The sequence below is a fragment of the Nansenia antarctica genome (assembly GCF_963989245.1).
Source record: "Nansenia antarctica genome assembly, chromosome: 1".
In the NCBI taxonomy this organism is placed as follows: domain Eukaryota; kingdom Metazoa; phylum Chordata; class Actinopteri; order Argentiniformes; family Microstomatidae; genus Nansenia; species Nansenia antarctica.
The window spans coordinates 96,283,905-96,304,316 of record NC_137674.1 but is presented as its reverse complement, the minus strand read 5'-3'; the positions used below and the strand labels follow the sequence as shown (position 1 = coordinate 96,304,316).

At 43.6% G+C, this 20,412-nt stretch overlaps 2 protein-coding genes across 2 annotated transcripts in view; one reads left to right on the top strand and one right to left on the bottom strand.

The window, feature by feature from the left end:
* The window catches only part of atf6 (activating transcription factor 6), a gene marked incomplete at its 5' end in the record, with an annotated part of 36,191 nt that extends 25,061 nt beyond the window's left edge, over positions 1-11,130 (top strand). The window contains 2 exons of the mRNA XM_080535197.1: positions 2,035-2,119; positions 8,843-11,130. Coding sequence (XP_080391323.1) covers positions 2,035-2,119; positions 8,843-9,039 — 282 coding nt within the window. The 3' untranslated portion in view covers positions 9,040-11,130. The remainder of the gene's footprint in view (positions 1-2,034; positions 2,120-8,842) is intronic.
* A 948-nt stretch (positions 11,131-12,078) lies between these two features.
* Positions 12,079-20,142, bottom strand: olfml2ba (olfactomedin-like 2Ba; the record flags this gene model as incomplete). The annotated part of the gene is made up of 9 exons (XM_080527983.1): positions 12,079-12,878; positions 13,234-13,410; positions 13,905-14,026; positions 14,204-14,873; positions 15,762-15,909; positions 16,692-16,859; positions 17,428-17,535; positions 19,198-19,461; positions 19,954-20,142. The coding sequence occupies 9 exons, from the start codon at positions 20,140-20,142 to the stop codon at positions 12,262-12,264; spliced, it is 2,463 nt and encodes an 820-aa protein (XP_080384109.1). The 3' UTR covers positions 12,079-12,261.
* Between the last annotated feature and the right edge of the window lie 270 nt (positions 20,143-20,412).

Below are 20,412 nucleotides of genomic sequence, written 5' to 3'. Positions count from 1 at the left end.
CTTCTCCTATCACCTTCTTCTTCTCCTTCACCTTCTTTTCGTTGTTTGGTACCTGTACTATAGCAATGACAATAAAGACCATTCATTCATTCATTCATTCATTCTTCTAAACTTTTTGTTTTTGTTTTTGTTACACTGGAGAAACGGAGAAACAGAGAAACAGCACAGGGCAATAGAAGTTTTTAGGGACGCAGTAGAGGGGAAAGCGGGTGTCTTTAGGAGACGCAGTGCTGAGGGGCAGAAGATGTCCTCATGGTGGTTGGGTTTCTCTCCCCTACTGCCCCCCCCCCCCCCCCCCCCCTCCCCCCAAGCCTGTCTCGGCTCTTTCTGTCAGCTATACATTCCCCAGTCCCTCTCCTTATCCTATATTTTCCCATTCTAGACTCTGTCTATAAGGCCCGATCTCACTCCTCTTGTTCACTGTGTAAGCTTTTCCTTAGCCTGCCTATAGCCTCTAATGTCCTTCCAAGCTTAGGTTACGCTTACCCCCATGTACTTCCCCCCAACTCCCATCCCTCCTGTCCCCCTGGCCTAGCCTCTGCTCAGCCCCCTATCCCTCATCCTCTCACCCTGCCTAGGTTTTGGCAGGAGAGTATAATGAAGGTAGCAGGTCTTCGGTTGGCCTCATGGCAGACCTCTGACTCTCCGGGAACGGAAACCTGGAGCCCTCACGAAGTGGAGCAGATCAGATCAGAGGTGGCTACTCTAGTAGATCAGAGGTGGCTACTCTAGATCAGAGGTGGCTACTCTGTAGATCAGAGGTGGCTACTCTCTATCTCTCTCTCTCTCTCTCTCTCTCTCTCTCTCTCTCTCTCTATCTCTCTCTTTCTCTCTCTTTCTCTCTCTCTCTATCTCTCTCTCTCTCTCTCTCACTCTCTCTCTATCTCTCTATGGGCCAGTTTCACAGACAAGGCTTAAACCTAATCCTGGACTAAAAAGCATCTTCAATGGAGATTTTACATTGAAAGTGTGATTTAGTCCAGGACTAGGCTTAAGCCTTGTCTGTGAAACCGGCAATATATGTTTCAACTGATCTTTCTCGCTATGCTCTACTTAACTCCAGATAGAGGGGAAAAAACAAGATGGTCAGGTTTTCCATCTGTGTGCTATCTGTACATCTTTCGGCAATTAAGTCGGGTCCAGAGCTGAAGCGATGGCAAGTCGATGCATGTAGGGAGAAGAAGGAGAGAAAAAGAGAGTCCTCGTGGATTTGACTGTGTATTCTCTCTGCCAGAGGCCAGGAATAGAATGAGTTTTGGGGAGGGTGGGGGGGGGGGGGGGGACTGGCTCACACATGTTTACCATCCCAACAGCATTCTTCTTCCTCTTCCAGCTTCTTCTGAATGGATGTAATTTACCTAGATTAGAACCACTCTCTAACTCTATCGTTCGTTTTTGTATATCAAGCTCCACATTTCAGTTTAAGACGGATAGGACACGTTATATTGTCGTCGCCTTGCTGCGTCATGCAATCGTTTGTCTCAGGACTCAGTGTCGCTAAGTAGTGTTATGCTAACATTCCAGTAAACCAGTTCCCAAAACATAATGTAAACATTAGAGGGATTTTACTGTGCTTCACAGCTATAGTATTCTAAACCTTTGAACTGTGGGGGCAAGAGACCAGCCCATATGGGAGTCGTATGATTGCCGAATGCCATGTTTACGACTCCTTGTCATGTGAGGGTTCTTTCATGTGAACTGTTGTCTTTGGCTTTGACTTTCTAACCTCATTGTACTCGTTTGAGTGTGTCGTACTGCCAGTGTTGGCGCCTCACTGTCACATGGTCTGATGTCGCTGTGTGTACTGGTGTCTATAGTTTTACCTGCTCACTCAGACTATAGTTCCACTGCACTTTTCAACGATTCAGTTGCTAATCTTGCTTGTGAGTGTATGGAAACCAACTGCAGCTGCATCTCAAGACATGAATGTTGTAAAGGGCTGTCAGATGCTTCTCCTTCGATTCACATGCATTGAATATTTGTCTCCACAGTGTAAAAGACATCTGACCCAACCCTCTTGTCCTTTGTTTTCAGGATCACCTTTTACTTCCTGCCACCAGCCACAACAAAGGAAGTCGACCCAAGATGTCGGTGGTCCTGCCAGCGATGAACATTAACGGTAAGAAAAACGAACACAGACATAATCATACATAACACTCGAATTATGTTCTCTCTCTCTCTGTCTCTCTCTCTCGCTCATCTTTTTCAGTTCACTGGTTTGTTTACATTATTCACTGATTGGCCTATTGTATTTTTGGACCAAGTTGTGTATAAGTGAGTTATTATTACATTTGGGTTTCATGCTCGTCCCTCACGCAGACTAATGGTGCACTGCTGTGGGACCGCGTGACAGTATGTTTGCTCTTCCTCTGACAGGCACTCAGGCGTAATGGCTAGCCCAGACGAGCTATGTTCTGCAGTGTTTACATAGCGCTTATCTACAGGTTGGAGAGGCTGTGCCACACAAGGGTAAACAGATCCTATCTGTGTCAGGACATAGGGAGAACTTCCAACAGCAGCTCTCCACACTGGGTCTTTTGGGCGGCTGTGGCGCAGGAGGTAGAGACGGTGTCTAATGATCGCAAGGTCGGCAGATCGGCGGTTCGAACCCCGCCTGGCCACATGTCGAAGTGTCCTTGGGCAAGACACTGAACCCCAAATTGCTCCGAGTGAGCGGGCCGGCGCCTTGCATGGCAGCTTGCCGCCATTGGTGTGTGAATGTGTGTGTGAATGGGTGAATGAGAGGTTGTTGTAAAGCGCTTTGGAATAAGGCGCTATATAAGTGCAGTCCATTTACCATTTCTGCAGGTGGCACAAGACCCTTTATACTGTATTTCTACACTTTCTTAAATACAATTGCTTGTTTTTTTGAATGAAACATTACAGGATTTAAACGGTGGACGTTTCTGGACGTTTGATTCTGCTCTATGCTCTCAGGATTAACATATATTTATATTTAATTCTATTTTTATACATGTCATATACTCGTGATTTGATTCCTGTGTGGTGTGAGGGGTGAAGGGTCTTCCTCCCTCAGAACCCATCCTGGTTTCCCATAATTTGGTCCCTATTATGATGCCTCAGCCACTGATTATATACACTGGTCTATTCTGAGACATGTCGGAGTGTCAACTCCTGCACCACCGATTCCACAGCTACGCACACACACACACACACACACACACACACACACACACACACACACATACACACACACAATGGAGACGAGTGAGTGGAGAAACTCAATCACTGAGTCATCATGGGTACACTCAGTTCTGTTACCATCCACACACTCAGACTATAAGAACCCCTCCCCCCCCCCCCCCCCCCCCCCACCACACACACACCATCACCACCACCCCCAAGTTCTATGTGTGGACAACCTTTATAATGTGATGTTGTGCAGGGGGGGGGGTTGTTTTCCCAGCCACTTAACTGTGCATGTTCAGTGGGCAGTGGGCAGTGGGCTCACTTGAAGAGCAGTCATTTATTTAATGTGTCTGTATGCTCCACTGCCATATAAGGAGGAGTATTGGGTTTGGTCAAGTCTTCAAAGCAATACTGGGATTGTAAGGTTTGACATATCGTGAGCTTAGAATTATACGGTTCTATCTCCGTTTAGGGCAGTTCAGAGATATTGAGCGTCAAAGTTTTTACATTCCATTATGTTTTGTGAGATGGAACCTTTGCATTTTATTAATTACTAACTCAAAAATGTCAACATTTTAAAAATAACACCACACAGGCAATAATAAACACCTAATGGATCAGATTATGTAAAAAAACTAAATTTTGACCAAATATGGAGACAGAACCTTATAATTCTAACGTCACGATAATGTCTTGATACCTTAAGCTCAAGCAAGCAGAAGTTCACCTCTTGAGACCTCAGTGATTTGTTCAACATTCTGTCGATATAAATATATGAGTCATAGATGAAATATTAGGCCTGGTATATTTTTTTGGGTCCTGCTCTTGTAGCCAAACCGTTTCCAACACTTAACTGAAACGTTGTTTGTTTATGCTTGGTCTGGATTTCCATGACATCATAATAGCTCTCTATGGTCCTTAGTGTTCTGGATCACCAGTACTGTTCTGCTTTAATGGGAGAGGTCAAAGGTGACTGGCGCCATGCTCGGTGTCCATTTGCCATGCCTTTACTCTAGTGCTGGGGTCTATCAGGTCCCTCAACACTATTTAAAGCCCCATTGGCTTAGAGAAGGCCGGTGACCTCTGACCTGAGAATGGTTTGGTGTTCAGAGAGACGTGGCTTGGCCATTATGGGGTTGTGAGAATCCTAATCCACCCTCTCTATTTTCTCATTCTCTCATCCTCCGTTTCTGGCTCTGGTCATAGCCTCAAATTCGATTAACGGTTGGCTAGCTTTCGCAGGGAGGAGTGAATCAGTGGAATCTGATCCTCTTACTCAGCAGGGAAGAGCAGGGGCATTGGGAAATACTCTCTGGGGTACTTTTAGCAGATGAAGATGGATGAAGGTAAACATTGTTCTTGGTAGGTCTTGTCAGGGAGGAATGTTAAGGCCACCCTGGTCAGATGGTTCATTGATGTCGAGAAAATGGTGAAATCCTATCGCTGCTTTTTCAACTAATTGCTCTGAATCCCCCAAACAATGGTTGCATTCAGGAGATGACACTGACTCTGTAAGATGTTAAGTCACCACAAAAAAAGCATCTTTGAATCGCAGGATCTTGTTGTGGGTGCATGCACACATACCCCCGCAAAATCAAAACGTTGTGTCTTTTGTTCTCATTCCAGATTGACATTTATTTAAAGGACGCTTGGTTTGGTTCCATCTCGTTTAATGGTTTGGTGTTTTGGCATGAGCATAGAGGCCCAACGGTAGTTTTTAGTGTTAGGAGAATATTGCATCGCATTCCCACTGTCAACTTATTTTAGCACTTTAAAAAAGAATGATGTTTCAAATAAAGTCCTTGCTCCGTTTTTCAGATGACTCCGTTGGAGCCTCAGTTGCAGATGTCAAGCACTGCTCTTGGTTGCTCTGGACCTGACCTGACCTGACCTGACCAGTGTTGTGTTGTGTACCTACACACACCTGGACAGAGAGACTGACTGACACAGCAGCAAAGGGGGGGCGGGGGGAGGGGGTTAGGTCTCTAATACAGCAGACACACATGGCCCTCCTCCCACTCATACAGTTCCACATGTCACACAGATGACAGAGTATCTGGGGAACATTATACATGTATGTAATATCAGTTTGAAACTCTGAAGTGATTATGTGTGTAAAATGTACTTTGTTAGTGGGGCGAGACTCTTAGAATAGCAACAACTCGGTCCCCCTCAATATCCATGATTGCTCCACCCGGTAGAGGGTAATTCTTTCCAGCTCTGTCTTGCTCTTGTTTAGGAATGCCCCCCCACCCCCACCCCCACCCCCTAGTCACGAAATGGCTTTCATCTGGAGGAGGTGGATTGGTTCTGCTAATAGAGAACGATGGTTTGGTCTGTCCTGGATTATAACATGCGATTGGGGATTGGGACTTTGATGTATGCCATCAGATATTTTCTGTCTGGCAGTATATCTACGGTTCAGGGGTTCTGTAAAAACTTGGGAGTTGACGTTGACTTCTATGATTCTCAAATATTTCTGGCTGTAACGTTGGCACCTTATAAGGAGCAAGGCTGTCTCTCTCAAGTGTTTATTTAATGATCTCCTTCGTTTGAAAGCAGCTCAATCGATTGGAAGTGACATGTTTAGATGTAAGGAATGTTAGGGAATGACGTAATCTTTTGGGATTACAGGTGGTTTCACTGTGGGTTATCGTCACGTTCACGCTCACATGCACTCACGGGCACACGCATCCTGCAGCCTACAGTACCTTTCTTTTTCCTTATTTGGGTTCTTCTTTAGGTTCCCAACAGAGGCGAAGTGTAACAGGGTTTCATGGTAGAGCACCTTGTGTAAGCAGTAGTCGGGGTCAGACTTTCCTATGTAAGGTCTTATCTCAACCTTAACCACTAGAGACAAAAACACCACCACCACCAATGATATCAGGCCAGGTTTTTTTAACACAAAGAATGCTGCGAAGGAGCACTATGCCATGTCTCTTTTGCTGGCCAAGCTTGCCCCCATTTGTTAAGGACAAACCTTGAGATTGTGTCTGGAGTTTCCGAAAGGCAATTAGCTGAAATGTCGAGCACTGCCTCAGTTTTTCTTGCTTATTTCATATTGAAATCCAAATAATCGTTCTGAATTGTTCTAGACTGTGTCCCGATTTTGGCTTATGATGTTTCCTATTGGGGTGACGGGTTTGGTGATTGGGATTAACATTACCTGCTCCATTTGTATTGTAGAATGCCACACATGACCAATGACCAAGGGACTATAGGGACATTCCGGTGATCATATTCTCTCTATTACTTTCCCTAGTTTGCAGGTGTCAAGTGGAAATTGGCTGGCTTGGTCCAGTACAGTAGGTAGAATGTTTAAATGGCCCACTGAATCTCTCAGTGGGTCCTAATTTCTTTTTATTGATTCAAATTGCCTATAACGATTGACAAATTGTTTCCTTTTTGGATGCAAAACTACCCTTCTCAAATAATATGCCCATTCTCATCTCGATGGATCTCTATGCAAAAAGTGGCAAACAGCTTCCACAGAGATGCCCTCTTGAGTTTCCTCTAATGTTCTGTTGTCAGAGCCGGAGGGCCTAATCACCACACACTGGCACAACAGTGGAGCAAGCTGCCAACTGAAAGGGCAGAGAAGGAACTTTCTGGAATGTCTCCAGATGGCACAAGTAGAAGGGAGAGAGGGGAGACCTGGCAGACAGACGGCTCGTTTTCTGAAGGGGCTTTTGGCAGCTGCCTCAAAGTCCTGCTGTTTGAAGTCCGGCCCGTGTTTGCGTGTGTACTGTCCCAGTGTTATGGCCCGCTCAATCAGTGGACTGAGTACAATTTGGATACTTAGTGATCTGCCAGACATAGATGCAAATAGTCTGAAGAAACGTTGAGGAGGCGTATGAGGAATAGCCTAGATGTAATGATCATTTTCTCTACCCAACAGACTGTGTAAACATTGAGATGTGGTATTGGAGATGGGATTCTCATTTCTTATTGTCTCCCACCCCAATTGATGCAGAATCTACTGTGACAAGATATAAAAACCCTTACCTTAGGGCGACTTGCAGAGATGCCTGTTTAAATACTATAGTCATTTTAATAGACCCAGTCCTGCACCAGCTGCAAAAGAGGAAGCTTATTGACAGTCACACAGTGTTACGTTTCCTTACTTTCCATAGATATTATCATCCAGGGAATCTCCCCAGCTGGAGACGGAGCCATCGTATAGTCAGTGCACCATCTGATGAAACCCTCTGAGCCTCCCAACCGTATAGAAACCCTATGGTGGGGTTGTAGAAGCTAATGCCTTGAACAGGTGTCTCTGGAAAAAGACTGGGCTGTACCTACCGCCAGTGCTCTTAGGCGTTTTTAAAGCTTTCCTCAGCCCCCTTTTCTGGGTCATATGAGACTGCAGTAAACGTGGATGAGGAGGTGTACAGGTCTTGTCCAGTCCATATGGTGTGTGTGTTATTGTGGCACTACTAGCCTGTCCCTGTCCCTGTAGCCGCCCCATATAAGAAGCCATAATAGGAGATATAGGAGTCTGTGAAGTGTCGGTGGTGCAGTAATGTAAACCGTAGACGCTCGCAGGGATCCCATTCATAAATACTCTACATGCTGTTTGGGGGGGGGTTGTGTTAACAAGAGATATTTTACAAGTCAGCCCATTAAAGAGAACTGCTGTCATTGCTTGACTTCCTCTTGGTGTAGCTTTTGTGGCAAGTGTAGACAGCCCTTCTTAACTTTTCATACATAACAGACAAAATATCTGTCTTATAGGATATCAGTCAACATTTTACTGACACCATTTGTAAAAAGAAAAAAAAAATCCAACTGGTAGTGTTGTCTTAGTTATTCTAAAAGAAAGAGTTCTCTAGTTTATGATTTCTGGACATAATCCAATCTTCGATGACTTGTTTGTGACATCCACACTGGCAGGAGCACGGTGACCTTGTTTGTGGTAATGCTTAGTGCCTTTAAAGTTGCACAGCGTCAGTTTTGAGCTGTGCTGACCTGGCCCCATCTGCACTACTGCAGTCTCTGGGGTTCGCTCAGAAACAAAACCTGACGCATTGTCATTGATCAACCTCTCTCTGTCCCCCCCCCCCCCACACACACACACACACTCTTGTCAGGGGGCTTTCTCTCTCTCTCTCTCTCTCTCTTTCTTTCTCTCTTTCTTTCTTTCTTTCTTTCTTTTTTTCTTCCTCCCCTTGATTTGCATGTCTTCTTTTGTTTATAACTGTTGTGTTTATCTCTACGGGAGAGAGGGCCAGTGTGTGACTCACCTCTGGTCTCCATCTGCCGTCCCCCACCATCCTTCTGCTCCGGCTCTTAACCACCGACCGCCCACTCCACAATATGACCTCTCAACCCTCACCCCAAAGCGCTGTCTCCTTAGGGTCATATCGTCCCTTTCTGAAAGGGATACAAGAGGAAAGATGTGTGTGTGTGTGTGTGTGTGTGTGTGTGTGTGTGTGAGAGTGTGTGTGACTAAGCCCAGTTAGATTGAAACGAAGGAATAGAATACAATCTTTTGTATTGTTGAGTCTTTTTTGCTTTGTCATCAACAGTGGATGATGAACAAATCTTCAATCAAGCTACAATTTAGCTGCTTTTACCCTCTGTTAAATGTTGAATATTTCCTTTATGCCATTGATGTATTCATTTGTGATGAATTCTAATCAGCTCTGTGTTTTTTCTCCTCTTTTTTGTCCCTCTCTCTGTCCTATTACAGACAGTGTGATAAAGGACGGAGAGTTTGAGGTGATGATGCAGATTGACTGTGAGGTCACAGATACCAGGATCCTCCACATCAAGTCCTCTAGTATCCCACCGTTCCTTCGTGTCAACCGCACTGACACCCTCTACCCACCCTCAACAGCTGACAGCCAAGCCCCACCTCCCGTTGGGGTGCTCATGGGTTCTGCGTGAAAAAAAACATCAACCAACTGATAGCAGAGCTCAGAACCAACCAGAAAAATGAAAACATTGACTGAAAAAACATTTTGAACTGGGGAAAAAAAGAAACATGATCCTAGAATTTTAGAGTACAGATCTTTCTCTACACACACACACAGTCTTTCTAATTTTTTAGATATTGAATTATTTTAAATATGATATACATTTGACAAGATGTTGTCTGAATTGTTTATTTTTTGTCTATCCTTGATTTGGGTGAATGTGAACTTGGAGTTATGACCAAGTGTACATAGTCTTGGAATGAGAAGGTATCTCAAATGGTCAGTGTCAGTTTTCTACATTCATCCTCATCTTTGATGTCCGTCACGGTTGAAGGGGGCCTAAGACAAGGCCCTCACTCTGTGTGTGGCTGGACTGACTGCTCCCTGTGGCTTCAGACTCCCCGCAACAGGGTAATTGCTGGACAACAGCAGGGAGCAAAGCGTTGAACCCTGAGTCACCCCGTCATAACACAAATACTTTTACCCCCATAGCGTTTCCCCCCAAGGCTGCCATTTTACTTTCTCTGTTCCCTCCCTCCTTCTCCTGCTTTTGCCTTCTTTAACTGTTTAGCCTTTCCGAGAAACTAATTGAAGCTAATTAAATATGTCTGTGATGCTCTTGATGCTTGGTGTAATAAATGATTTCAGCAAATAGAGGAACCATGCTGTACTCAGGAAGAAATCAGTAAAAGCTAGCAGTCCAACCACTAAAGTCTAAAAGGTTTTGGGTCACCGTTTAGTTTTTCTGTTGTTTTGTTTTCGTCATTGTACAGCTTATGAAGAACCTTTGTTTGTTTCTGAACCTCTGTTTGCACTGTACTTGTCCTGTATACTACTATTCGTGTGATATTCTGCGGAAAGTTATTTATTTAAGTCCTCTGCTGATTCTCTGTCTTGGGATGCAAAGCCACATCTCCAATTAATTATTTTTGAAAATAAATATCTATGAAAGTACATTTAATATGAATATAGTCAATGTGTATAATCGTCTTCTAATTTTTTGCAAATGAGAAGATTATGATTTTAGGTTTAATTTGGAGATGAGCGAAAATATTGAAGGACGTGATGTTGGCCACATGAAGGTAATTTTTTTCTTTGTATGACATTGAATTAATTTTTATTGGGCAAATGTACTATTACCAGCTGATATAATTTCTATGAAAAATCTCTGAAAACTCTGACCACATAAATCAATTAACCTCAACATGTTGGTAAAGAGCACTACTCGGCATACACAACCTTTGTGCGTTTGGTTAGTTGTCATAGCGGCAAAGGATATTTTAACCCTGACCTGTCCGTCCACTTTGTCTAATTGCACTTTTATTGAAGTGCACTTAAAAGAAAGAAGCCTTTTCTGTTTGCGGAGAATCCCTGTACTTACAGAATGTATTGCCCACTGAAAATCTATTTTTTTAAGGAATGCTGTTGAAAAGATACCGAAAGCTTTGTTGCATCATGGTGTATACTGTATGATACAGTCAATTCAATTTTGAATAACACAAGTTGATCAGAGTACAACTTTTCAGAAGCAAAGCAATCTGGACATTCAGTCATTGATCTTTAAATGTTTTGTTGTGTTCTACTGGCCCATTGATACTTTGTTTAGATGTAGATACTAGCTTTGTTTTCTGTGGCTAGTATGCTGTTCTGTAGATACCCCAATGTTTTGCCTGTCAGGTCAGGGAACAAGGGAAGTGAAGTTTGAGTACTACATTATTATAGGGACAACGGCAGTAGCTAGTTCGGAAGTTGGGTGTTTTGGAGTGTGGAGTACTGCATATAATATATTCTATTATCATCGGTTGAGGGTTAATTTAACAAAGCAATAGCCTAAAGGTTTGATTTCCCCTCCTGTTAATGTCATGTTTTTTTTAGCGTTGTGTTTGAAAATTCTGATATCCTCCGTAGATCCTCTAGTTCAGCCCTTTAATGTGGCCCTTTCCACTCATTTCTGTTTTCTATCGTGGTGTATGAATATGGAAATTGGCTATTATATATATATATATATATATCAAGTATTTTGAAACTGCATTTCATTCAGAACAATTACATTATTTTGACTATGTCCTGTGATAAAAACATGTTTTTGTATCACAAGTCAATAAAACACTGGATTGACATTGAATGTGTGTGTGTGTGTGTGTGTGTCTGTATGGGTATGGGGAGGATTCCTGACTATTTCCTTCTTGGGTCAAGTGACTCCAGAAATGTAATGTATGAAATGGAAAGGGGTTGAAATGGGTCCTTTATAGAGTATGCACTGCTGGATGGTTTGAGCTACAGTAACTCAATTGATTTAAGTAAGAGACAAGGACAATTACAGTGTGGAATGCTCCTGTTTTTTTTTCCAGACTTGTGGGTCTTTTTTGTCTTTTTTTAAGCCAGATGCTCTCCGTCCTGTTCCGACAGTTTTCATATTAGATTACCGCTTACAGGAGGTAATTATAGCCACTTTGACTTCAACTGTGAATTAAAAACCTACACAGGAGACATTTTCTGTTCATACTCGCAGTCTTTTATTGTAGTCTCTTCAAAACAGTACGGTACTATCTGATATAAAAGTAATAAGTGCTTTCACAAGACAAAAGATCAACAGCTATTTGTGATATGTCAACAAAGCATGGTATATATGTACAGAGATTCAAAGAAAAAAAGGTATATAAAAATAAAGTATAAAAGTGTATAACACAAAATAGTGATGTTGACCCACCCATGTTATGTTTTCATAATTGGTAATAAACAGTGTTGATGGAACACTTAAAAACAAGTATTGTTTTTAAGTGTTGTCTGTATGTTTATTGTTGTCTGTATAAATGTATTGCTTCCTTTACACCCAAGGCCTGATTAGGACTTCCCCGGACATCGTCTCTACATTCATGTATCTTTCAATGGTTTTATATTACAGTATATACAACTATGCTATATAGGTTGCAGCAACAGTTTCACATAGCTTCACTACTCTTTAAATTTGTCAGGTGAAGAAAAATAATCAGTTGACAAAGAGGCTGAATGTTGTGCCCAGAAATCATATTCAGAGAAAGAATAAAATTACGCTTTTTAAAGGCTGATGCATCACAACAAGGATGGCCTAGTGGACTGGTCTACAATCCACTTAAACTCATAGAATTAGTCTGCTTTCTTTTCATTTCAAACTCTTTTATACAAAAAGTGCCATAAACCTTTGGCCTCCCTCCTACAGAGGGTCTACATAGGCAAATTTTAAATTGTATGTGACCTGGTGTCCGTTGTCCCAGGCATACAGCCTACTCTCCTTGGGGTTGTAGTCGATTTGTGTGGTGTACGTGTAGTTGTTGGTGAAGGGCGTTCTGGGAGTCATCTGAGTGTTGGTGTGTGTGTCAAAGGCGTACGCCAGGTTGGCATCCTTGCGGTTGTAACTGTCGACCGCGTACAGAACGCCACACACGATGAAGCAGTTTCCGTAGCGTTCTCGTCGGAGCCCTGTTCTCCAGGTGGTCTCTCTTTGCATGCTGAGGTCGTTGGGGTTCAGCCGAGTCAGAACAATCACTTCCTGGAGGAAGCCCTCGTCGTCCAGCGCAGGGTAGATGATCCACAGGCCGCTCTCGTCCACGGCAAAGTCTATGTCGGAGTGGCCGCGCCATTGCCATGGTGACGACGCTTCCTCAAACACAGCGTCGTGCAGCAGGGTCCAGGCCTCGACGTGGCGCAGGCGTAGGTCATACTTGATGATGTCACGGGAGAAGGCACGGTTGTAATAGAAGGCCCCGTCGTAGACTACGTGACCTGTGCCGATCCAGTTATAGGGAAGCTTGTAGGAGTTGGTGAAGCGGCCTAATGAGAGGAACAGAGACAAGAGCAGAGAGATAGTATGACCATACATTTTATTTTCATTTATTTAACCTTAACACAAAGGGCTGGTTTCCCCAAACACAGATGAAGCCTTATTCTAGACTGAAAAGCATCTTCAATGGACATTTTCCATTGACAATGTGATTTAGTCCAAGACTGTCTTAATCCATGTCCAGGAAACTGCCCATAAAGACCACAGAAAAGGTGGTGAAGACAGCCTGTGAAGACAGCCCTTTGTGAAGGAATCCACTTCAATAATTAGCACAAGCAAATGAATGGTTGATTGTGAAATTGTTTCATGTCGTCTCCGTTTGTGGCGTTGGTAAGACTTAAGTACCTTGTTTAAAGACTTCCATGTTGCGGAACTCAAGTAGGTTGTTTCCATAGTAGTAGTTTGTAACGTAGATCTTGTCATGATTAGCCAGTGGATCCTTCATCCATGCGCCCTCGTTGCGACCGTAGGTGTTGTGAGTGACAGGTTCTGAGATGGTGGCCAAAGTGTCCTTACACTCCCCTGTGAAGGACATACAGTACTCAGTTATACCACATTATACATATATATATACAGTATATAGTGTATAATAATAATGATAATAATAATAATAAATTAATTTTATAAGGCGCCTTTCATGGCACTCAAGGTCGCCGTACAACAACACATTTAAAAACAGTTACAAAATTCAAAATACATAGAAATACACAGTATAAACATAGCTAGCAGCAGAGCAGCACGGGAACAGTAAATCAACAGGGATACGCCTGCGTAAAGTATGTATGTATGTATATGTTACGGTACTTGTGGGAATACGGTACATGTGGGAAAACTAGGGTTAGGGTTAGGTGCTAGGGTGACTTGGTACATGCTGGCATGTCTAACCCTAACCCTAGTACCCTAGCACCTAACCCTAACCCTAGTTTTCCCACATGTACCGTATTCCCACATGTACCGTAACATATAGATTTAAAAAAAAATAAAAAATAATATATATACATATACAGAAACCTTACCAGGCTTCCTTTGGGGTAAGTCTTCAGAGGTCTCCCCTGGTTCTATCGGTTCCACTGGTGCCTGCTCTTCTTCCTCGTCCCAGCTGATGCTGTACTTGCGTTTGCCAGGGGGAGCGTGGCTGCTGGAGGTGGTGGAGGTCATAGAGGTGGTGGAGAAGGGTGGAGTAGTGGTGGTGGAAGAGGAGGAGGTGGGAGGGGTGGAGGCGGACTCTGTTTTCCTCTCTGTTGTTGGCGATGTGGTAGCTGTGGTAACGGCCTCTACGGAGATGGTTGTTGTTGGAGCTGTGGTTGTAGCAGACGTTGTGGTGGCGATTGCAGTGGCTATCGTGATAGTGCTGGTAGAAGTGTCTTTAGTCAAGATTGGTCCTTCAGCGGTCACCTCATCTGTAGTAGTAGTAGTGCTGTCCATGGTGTGTGCTGAGTCTTTCACCTTGGTTTCCATGGTGATGATAGGTTTCTTACTGGTAGTGAGCCTAGTGGTCTCCTTGGCTACAGGTACCTGCGTGGTCATGGCTGTATTTATGCTTGTTGTTGTGTGTGGTCCTTTTGTGGTCTTTGGCTTAAGGCTGACAGAGGTGCTGGCTGGTTTGACCATGATGGGGATGGGGTATTTAGTGACTCTTGTAATGGTCTGACCAGTGGTCTGAACCACAGTTGAGTTAGTAACACTGTGCCTGGTCATGGTGACAGTCTGCTTGGCAATGGATGTTCCATCTGGAGTATTTCCCATAGTGGATGGGGTGGTCTTTGCAACCGTATTCACATGCTCATAAGGAATTGCCATGGCATCGGTGGACACCTCCACGGTGGTCTGCTTGGCCTTCGCCTCCGGTCTGGCACTCTTTGGCCGAGCTGATCTTGGTCTGGCCCTCACTCTGGCCCTGGGAGCCGTGGCTCTGTGTTGGAGGAGCTGCTCCTCGATGAGGAGGTTGACTGGGCCGTCACCACTGAATCCATCATACTCAAAAACTGGTCGGTCAGGGAGGGAAAAACACTAGTCGAAAACATTTCTTCCAAAAGCGTATGTGTAAATGTATAACGGTGGTTATTATGGATGTCATTACTGACTACAATAATCACTACAGTGACTGCATATGGTTGAATAGTAACGATGATAGCCTAGTGGAGCAAACACAGTAAGGTTACTTACTGACTCTACACAAAGTAGTATTTCTGACTCTACACAAATAAGTGGAATGCCAAGTCAGTTCTCCCACGACACAAACAGTTGTAAAAGAGACAGACGGCCAGGCTGCTTGCGTCTCTGAGGCTTTGTGGATGCGTTCGCCACAGCAGATGACAGAGTAAACTCAGTGCTTGCTTTCCCTTCCCTGTATTTTATGGGAATACTTGGTTCACAAAGTCTCCGCACTGCACAGAGCAGCTGTGCCAAAGGTTTTAAATCTGTGGAGTCTCTAGTAGGGGTGGGCATCGACGATCGATAATTGATCGATAAGGATCTTGGTCGATCACAAAATAAAACATTTGGTCGATCACAAAAAAAAAAAAAAGATTTTTTTGTGATCGACCAAATGTTTTATTTTGTGATCGACCAAGATCCTTATCGATCAATTATCGATCGTCGATGCCCACCCCTAGTCTCTAGCAAGGGAGCTGGACTGGTGCTATACACTACAGCTTCATTAGCAACGAGTGAGACATAGAACAGATTTGTCTGTTTTGAACTATCATAAGATGGTTGGGAAAGCCATGATAAAAAAAAACAACCTCAATGGAGTTCTAAGACTTTGTCTAAGACACTGTCATAAAATGTTTCTACATTATATTCTCTATACTTTTAGAGGAAAGAACAGGCTTGATCTTTTTAGGTACAGTAACCAGAATGTTTGGACTTACAGTTCTCCCCTGGCTCCCCATCATCTGCCAACATTTGGTCGGATTTGTAGAAGGTCATCCCCCTGATAACCATCCCGTTAGGGCCCATCTTCACCCCCTGGGACACCTCCTGGTCGGCTCCAACCACGGTGGTCACCAGGGGGGTAACCTGTGTGGTGGGGTGGGGACCATCACTCTTCAGCGAGGACCTGGAGAATTCATGTTTCCCAACGAACCTCTCTTCATACCTCTCCTGTTAATGAAGATGAAGCCATTTGTAAAAATAAACAATTAGGTATCCAAATACAATTGATTTACTCTTTTGGCAAAAATATATTGCTCAGTGATGATTTGGCGTGTTTTTCGAAATCTCTTTTTCAACATTCTGGCAATTGTCATAGAACATTGTTTCCAGGGTCCATTCCTCACTGAAGGACAGTGTCTGTCTCCACCTCAGGTTAAGAGTGTAATGGATCCAGATCGCGTCAGGCGTTAGCTCGCCTGGACCCGTCTCTGATGGACTCTCTGATGTGAGTAATCCACTGGATTTGCCAAGTCTCAAATGACCTCAGTAATTATTGGAATATTCGATGTGCCTTTTTTCTAAAGCACTGCATGTTTTTGGTCAAACGGTTTTGATGAAGGCAATGTGACAAGGCTATTATTGTTATAATCGTTGGTTTCCATTTTCAAAACCAGGCACTGACTGACTGTGCTGGCAATTAGGCAGAGGAGGTCATGATGGTGAGAAAAAAGAAAAGAAAAGTAAATATTTTGAATTTCTGTCAGGAAATCTATCAGTGTCATATATTAGGTCTAACCCTAGACATAAATGCACCGTGGAAACACATGGAATTTAGGACTAATCTTTTCTGTGGCCAATAGCCACACATCACTGGTCTCCTCATTCTCTTGATCGAAAACCTGGCTGCCCCACAAGACCCCACCCACCTCTGTGTTCTGATATGCTGCGGCCCTGTTCTTCAGCTCACTGAGTATCTTCCTCTTTTCCTGACGCAAGGGGACTGAGCTTGTGGGCGGGTATTCTTTGACCTGTGGCTGAATAGGGGTAGGCGTCTCTGGGCCAGCCTCATCCTTGGTGTGGTTCTGAGAGACAGCCTGGATGGATGCAATTAGACAGGGCAGGTTTAAAAGACAACTATGGTGAGATTGGCATGATGAAGTTAGGAAAGAATGTTTTCACAAGCATTATACTGAGCTAGACGATTATGTTTAGGAACATTTGATTGATTTGTTGTAAGTAGGCCTACTAGGCATCCAAAATAGTTATAGTTATCTACTGGGGACCAATGAGGGTGTTTTCCAGACATCAGCTCACTTTATTCAGAAAGTTGTTATGCTTCAGGCAGATTTTAATTTCCATCATTTAAGGAAAGCCTGGTTGGACAAGTCTTCCAAGTCTGTAAAGAGCATTGGCCAGTGGCAGGCAGTATAATTGAACCACCAATAGAGTAGAATAATTGTCCCTGTGAGGGTATTTCATTAGACCCATGGGTCCAGAGGCCAACTCACAGTGGTTTCTTCACTCAACTGGCTGAGGTTGTTCCAATTTACAGCATAAACATCCAGTCCACTTACAGCTGGGTTGAGACTTCAGCCAGGAGGTTGTTCTCAGTTTTCATTAGGTGTGGTTCACCCCCTCTATGCCCAGTAACAGCTGACTTACCTTTTCAATATTCTCTACTCGATCCAGGAGCTTCGTGGTGATGGAGTGCAGCTTCAGTAGATCCATGCCATAGAATGATCCCTCCAGCAATTCAATGATTGTGGAGAGCTGAAAAGATCAAGCAGATTCCATCAGCGGGTTGCTCTCAAGTAAGACGTCAATGCATGTGCACAAAATCAAAGTAAACATCTAGCTCCTCTGTGCAAATGGGGAAGGACCATGGGCGTCACCACCATATATTTGGGGGGGGACGTGTCCCCCCCACCTTTGAAACAAGGTCGTTTGGACCCCCCCACATTTGCCATCAAAAATATGTTGCATGACTGGTCAGCGTTATTTTCATTGCTTCACAATCAAATCCGTTCCACTTTATGAGTAGGGGATTGCCCATATCCAGAAATCCACTCCGCGTTTTACTTCTGTTTTTAACGGCACGCAGCATCAGACACGCACGCAGATTCAAAACATTCAGACTGAGGCAAGACGATATTTAGATCATCCACCAAGATGGATATAAGGATTTTTTTTTTCTAAGAAGAGAAAAGTAAGTCAAAGTCATCCAAGTTTTCCCGTGAGTGGCCAAACAGCAACATTGCGTTCTCCCAAGGTCAAACACAGCCAGCTTTTCTGATAAGAATGTTAGCACCTTATGAGACATTCTCTGTATTAGCAATAGAATTAGCATAGCCTACTAGCAACCAAATACGAGCTAGATCAGCTATATGGCACTAGCAGTTTTGTTAGGCATTACTAGTGCGGTTAGACATGTTTAAATGCAGAACAGACACAGGCGAAATGTCATCAAAAGCACAGAATGGCGACAAACACCTCACAGTGCTTACCTGTCCTGTCATTATTGCATCTCCTGCCCGTGTTCATTGCCCTGAGCATTTGCACTATTTAATTTGGCCATTGCACCCACCCAAAGAATCAATTTTGCATCTGATTGCTTGAGCTAGGGTTAAAAAATAAGAAGAAAACACCTGTTCCATTTATTTTTCTATTTCTAAAATGCTTGTGATTGTATTTTTTGTATTGATGATTGTATTTCTATGTCAAATGTTCTATTAGAGAAAAACAATATGAACAAGTGCTCAATGCATCCCCATTTCTCCTGATATAGGTGGTTGAGAGTGAGAGTGAGTCAGAGGCAGGGGCAGCAGGCAGGGGCAGTGGAGACAGCTCTAATTCACTCTTTGATTTTGTTTGTTTGTTATAGTTGTATGTTCTGCAATGCACTGAAGAGGGCTAAGTTTGATTGTAATAGGCTCTGAGTAGCCTAGGTACATATTTTATGTTTCCTCATAACTTTTTATTCAATTTGTTGACTCAAAGTTACCTCATTCTTTTCTAATTCACTCTTTGATTCTTTTTGAATCTTCATATTTAATAAAGTACCTAAAAAGTGCCACGTGTCAGTGTCAGGCCTCTGTGAGTTAAACCAAAACATAATAGTAGTCAGTAATTGCAGACCATGCCAGCTCCAAGGAAAAACAAAGAAAGAGGGAGATTATTTTGGGTGTAAAACGCACCAGAATGCAGGAAATTGAATCTACTATTTAAAAAATTTCGGGGGGAGGACCCCCAGACCCCCCGAAAAATAAGTGTCCCCCCCACATTCAAAAAGCTGCTGACGCCCATGGGAAGGACAAATGACAAATAAACACCTTCATTATTAGAAAAAAGTATACAAAGTTGCATCGACCTGGCCCACGTTCCGAGCCACACCATAGGGGATTGGAACTACGCTAATGCATAAAGTGCGGTCACCTTTATGTTGTCTTTCCCAGCTTCCCGTAGCTGTTTCAGCCTGTAGTCCCCCTCGCACGGGTTCAAGGCCGACGGGGGCGCGATGCAGGCGCACCTGCACTCTGGTCCAGATGTGATAGTCTCCACTGTGTAGAAGTCCTGCGCCGTTGCGCTCCCCTCTTCGATCCGCCGGCAGGCGCTCCTGCTCAGGGGTCTGACAACACATTTACACCGACAGTCAGAGCCTTCCGAGAGGGCTTTCACTTTGTCATAATCACCCAGCAGCTACAAAGAGAAGAGGACGGACGCATTTTCCACCACGTAGAATCAGAACACATAAACATAAACATTAATTTTAATTTTAATTAATTTTGCCATTTAGCAGACGCTTTTAATCCAAAGCGATTTACAATTACGAATTACAGGGACATTCCCCCTGGAGTAACTGAGGGCTACGTGCCTTACTCAAGGGCACACTAGTAGTGGTGTGGTTTCAGGCGGGATTTGAACTCACAACCTTCCGATCACAAGTCCAACTCACTATCCACTGACTAGACCACCACTACCCCACATAAACATAAACATGGGGGGGCTATTGTGCTGTTGCTTAATCCATTATGCATTATCACTGCATATTCTTGATTTCCTGAATCATATCAGATCAATGTTGAGTCTAATCATATTAAACAAATATATATATATATATATTCCTCATTTCACAGAAATAGCAATAGCCTACAGAATTGCCTAGACGCAATGTTGGCACCATGAGCTTACCTGAGTGAGGATGTTCTGGCTGTCCATCTCCTGCGGCAGCGTGTCAATCTGTTCTCTGAGGTCCTCTTTGTGATCAGAATTAATCCCAGACTTGTCCTCCACAGGTACGGCTGTGGGACCTCTTGGCGCTGCAGAACACCACGCCAAAAATGCGCACCAGATAACGCACACAAACTTCAATTTAGCCATAACGCAAGGAGAGCAGAGTAGGCTACACACGCTGAAAACGACGGGTTTTCTCGCAGGCACAGACTGCCTGTCACTCGATCTTATTTTCGCTGCCTTTTAATTTCCATAGCCGATATAGCCTAGAAAACCCACCGAAATAACGAATTACATAAATGGCAACTTTACAGCTGTCCGCATCTCATTCTGCCACCAGCTTCATGTGAAATGAAATGAAACAGCTATCTCTAGTTGTTGGTCAAATTGAAAGCAAGTGTTGTATGGTCCCTTGTG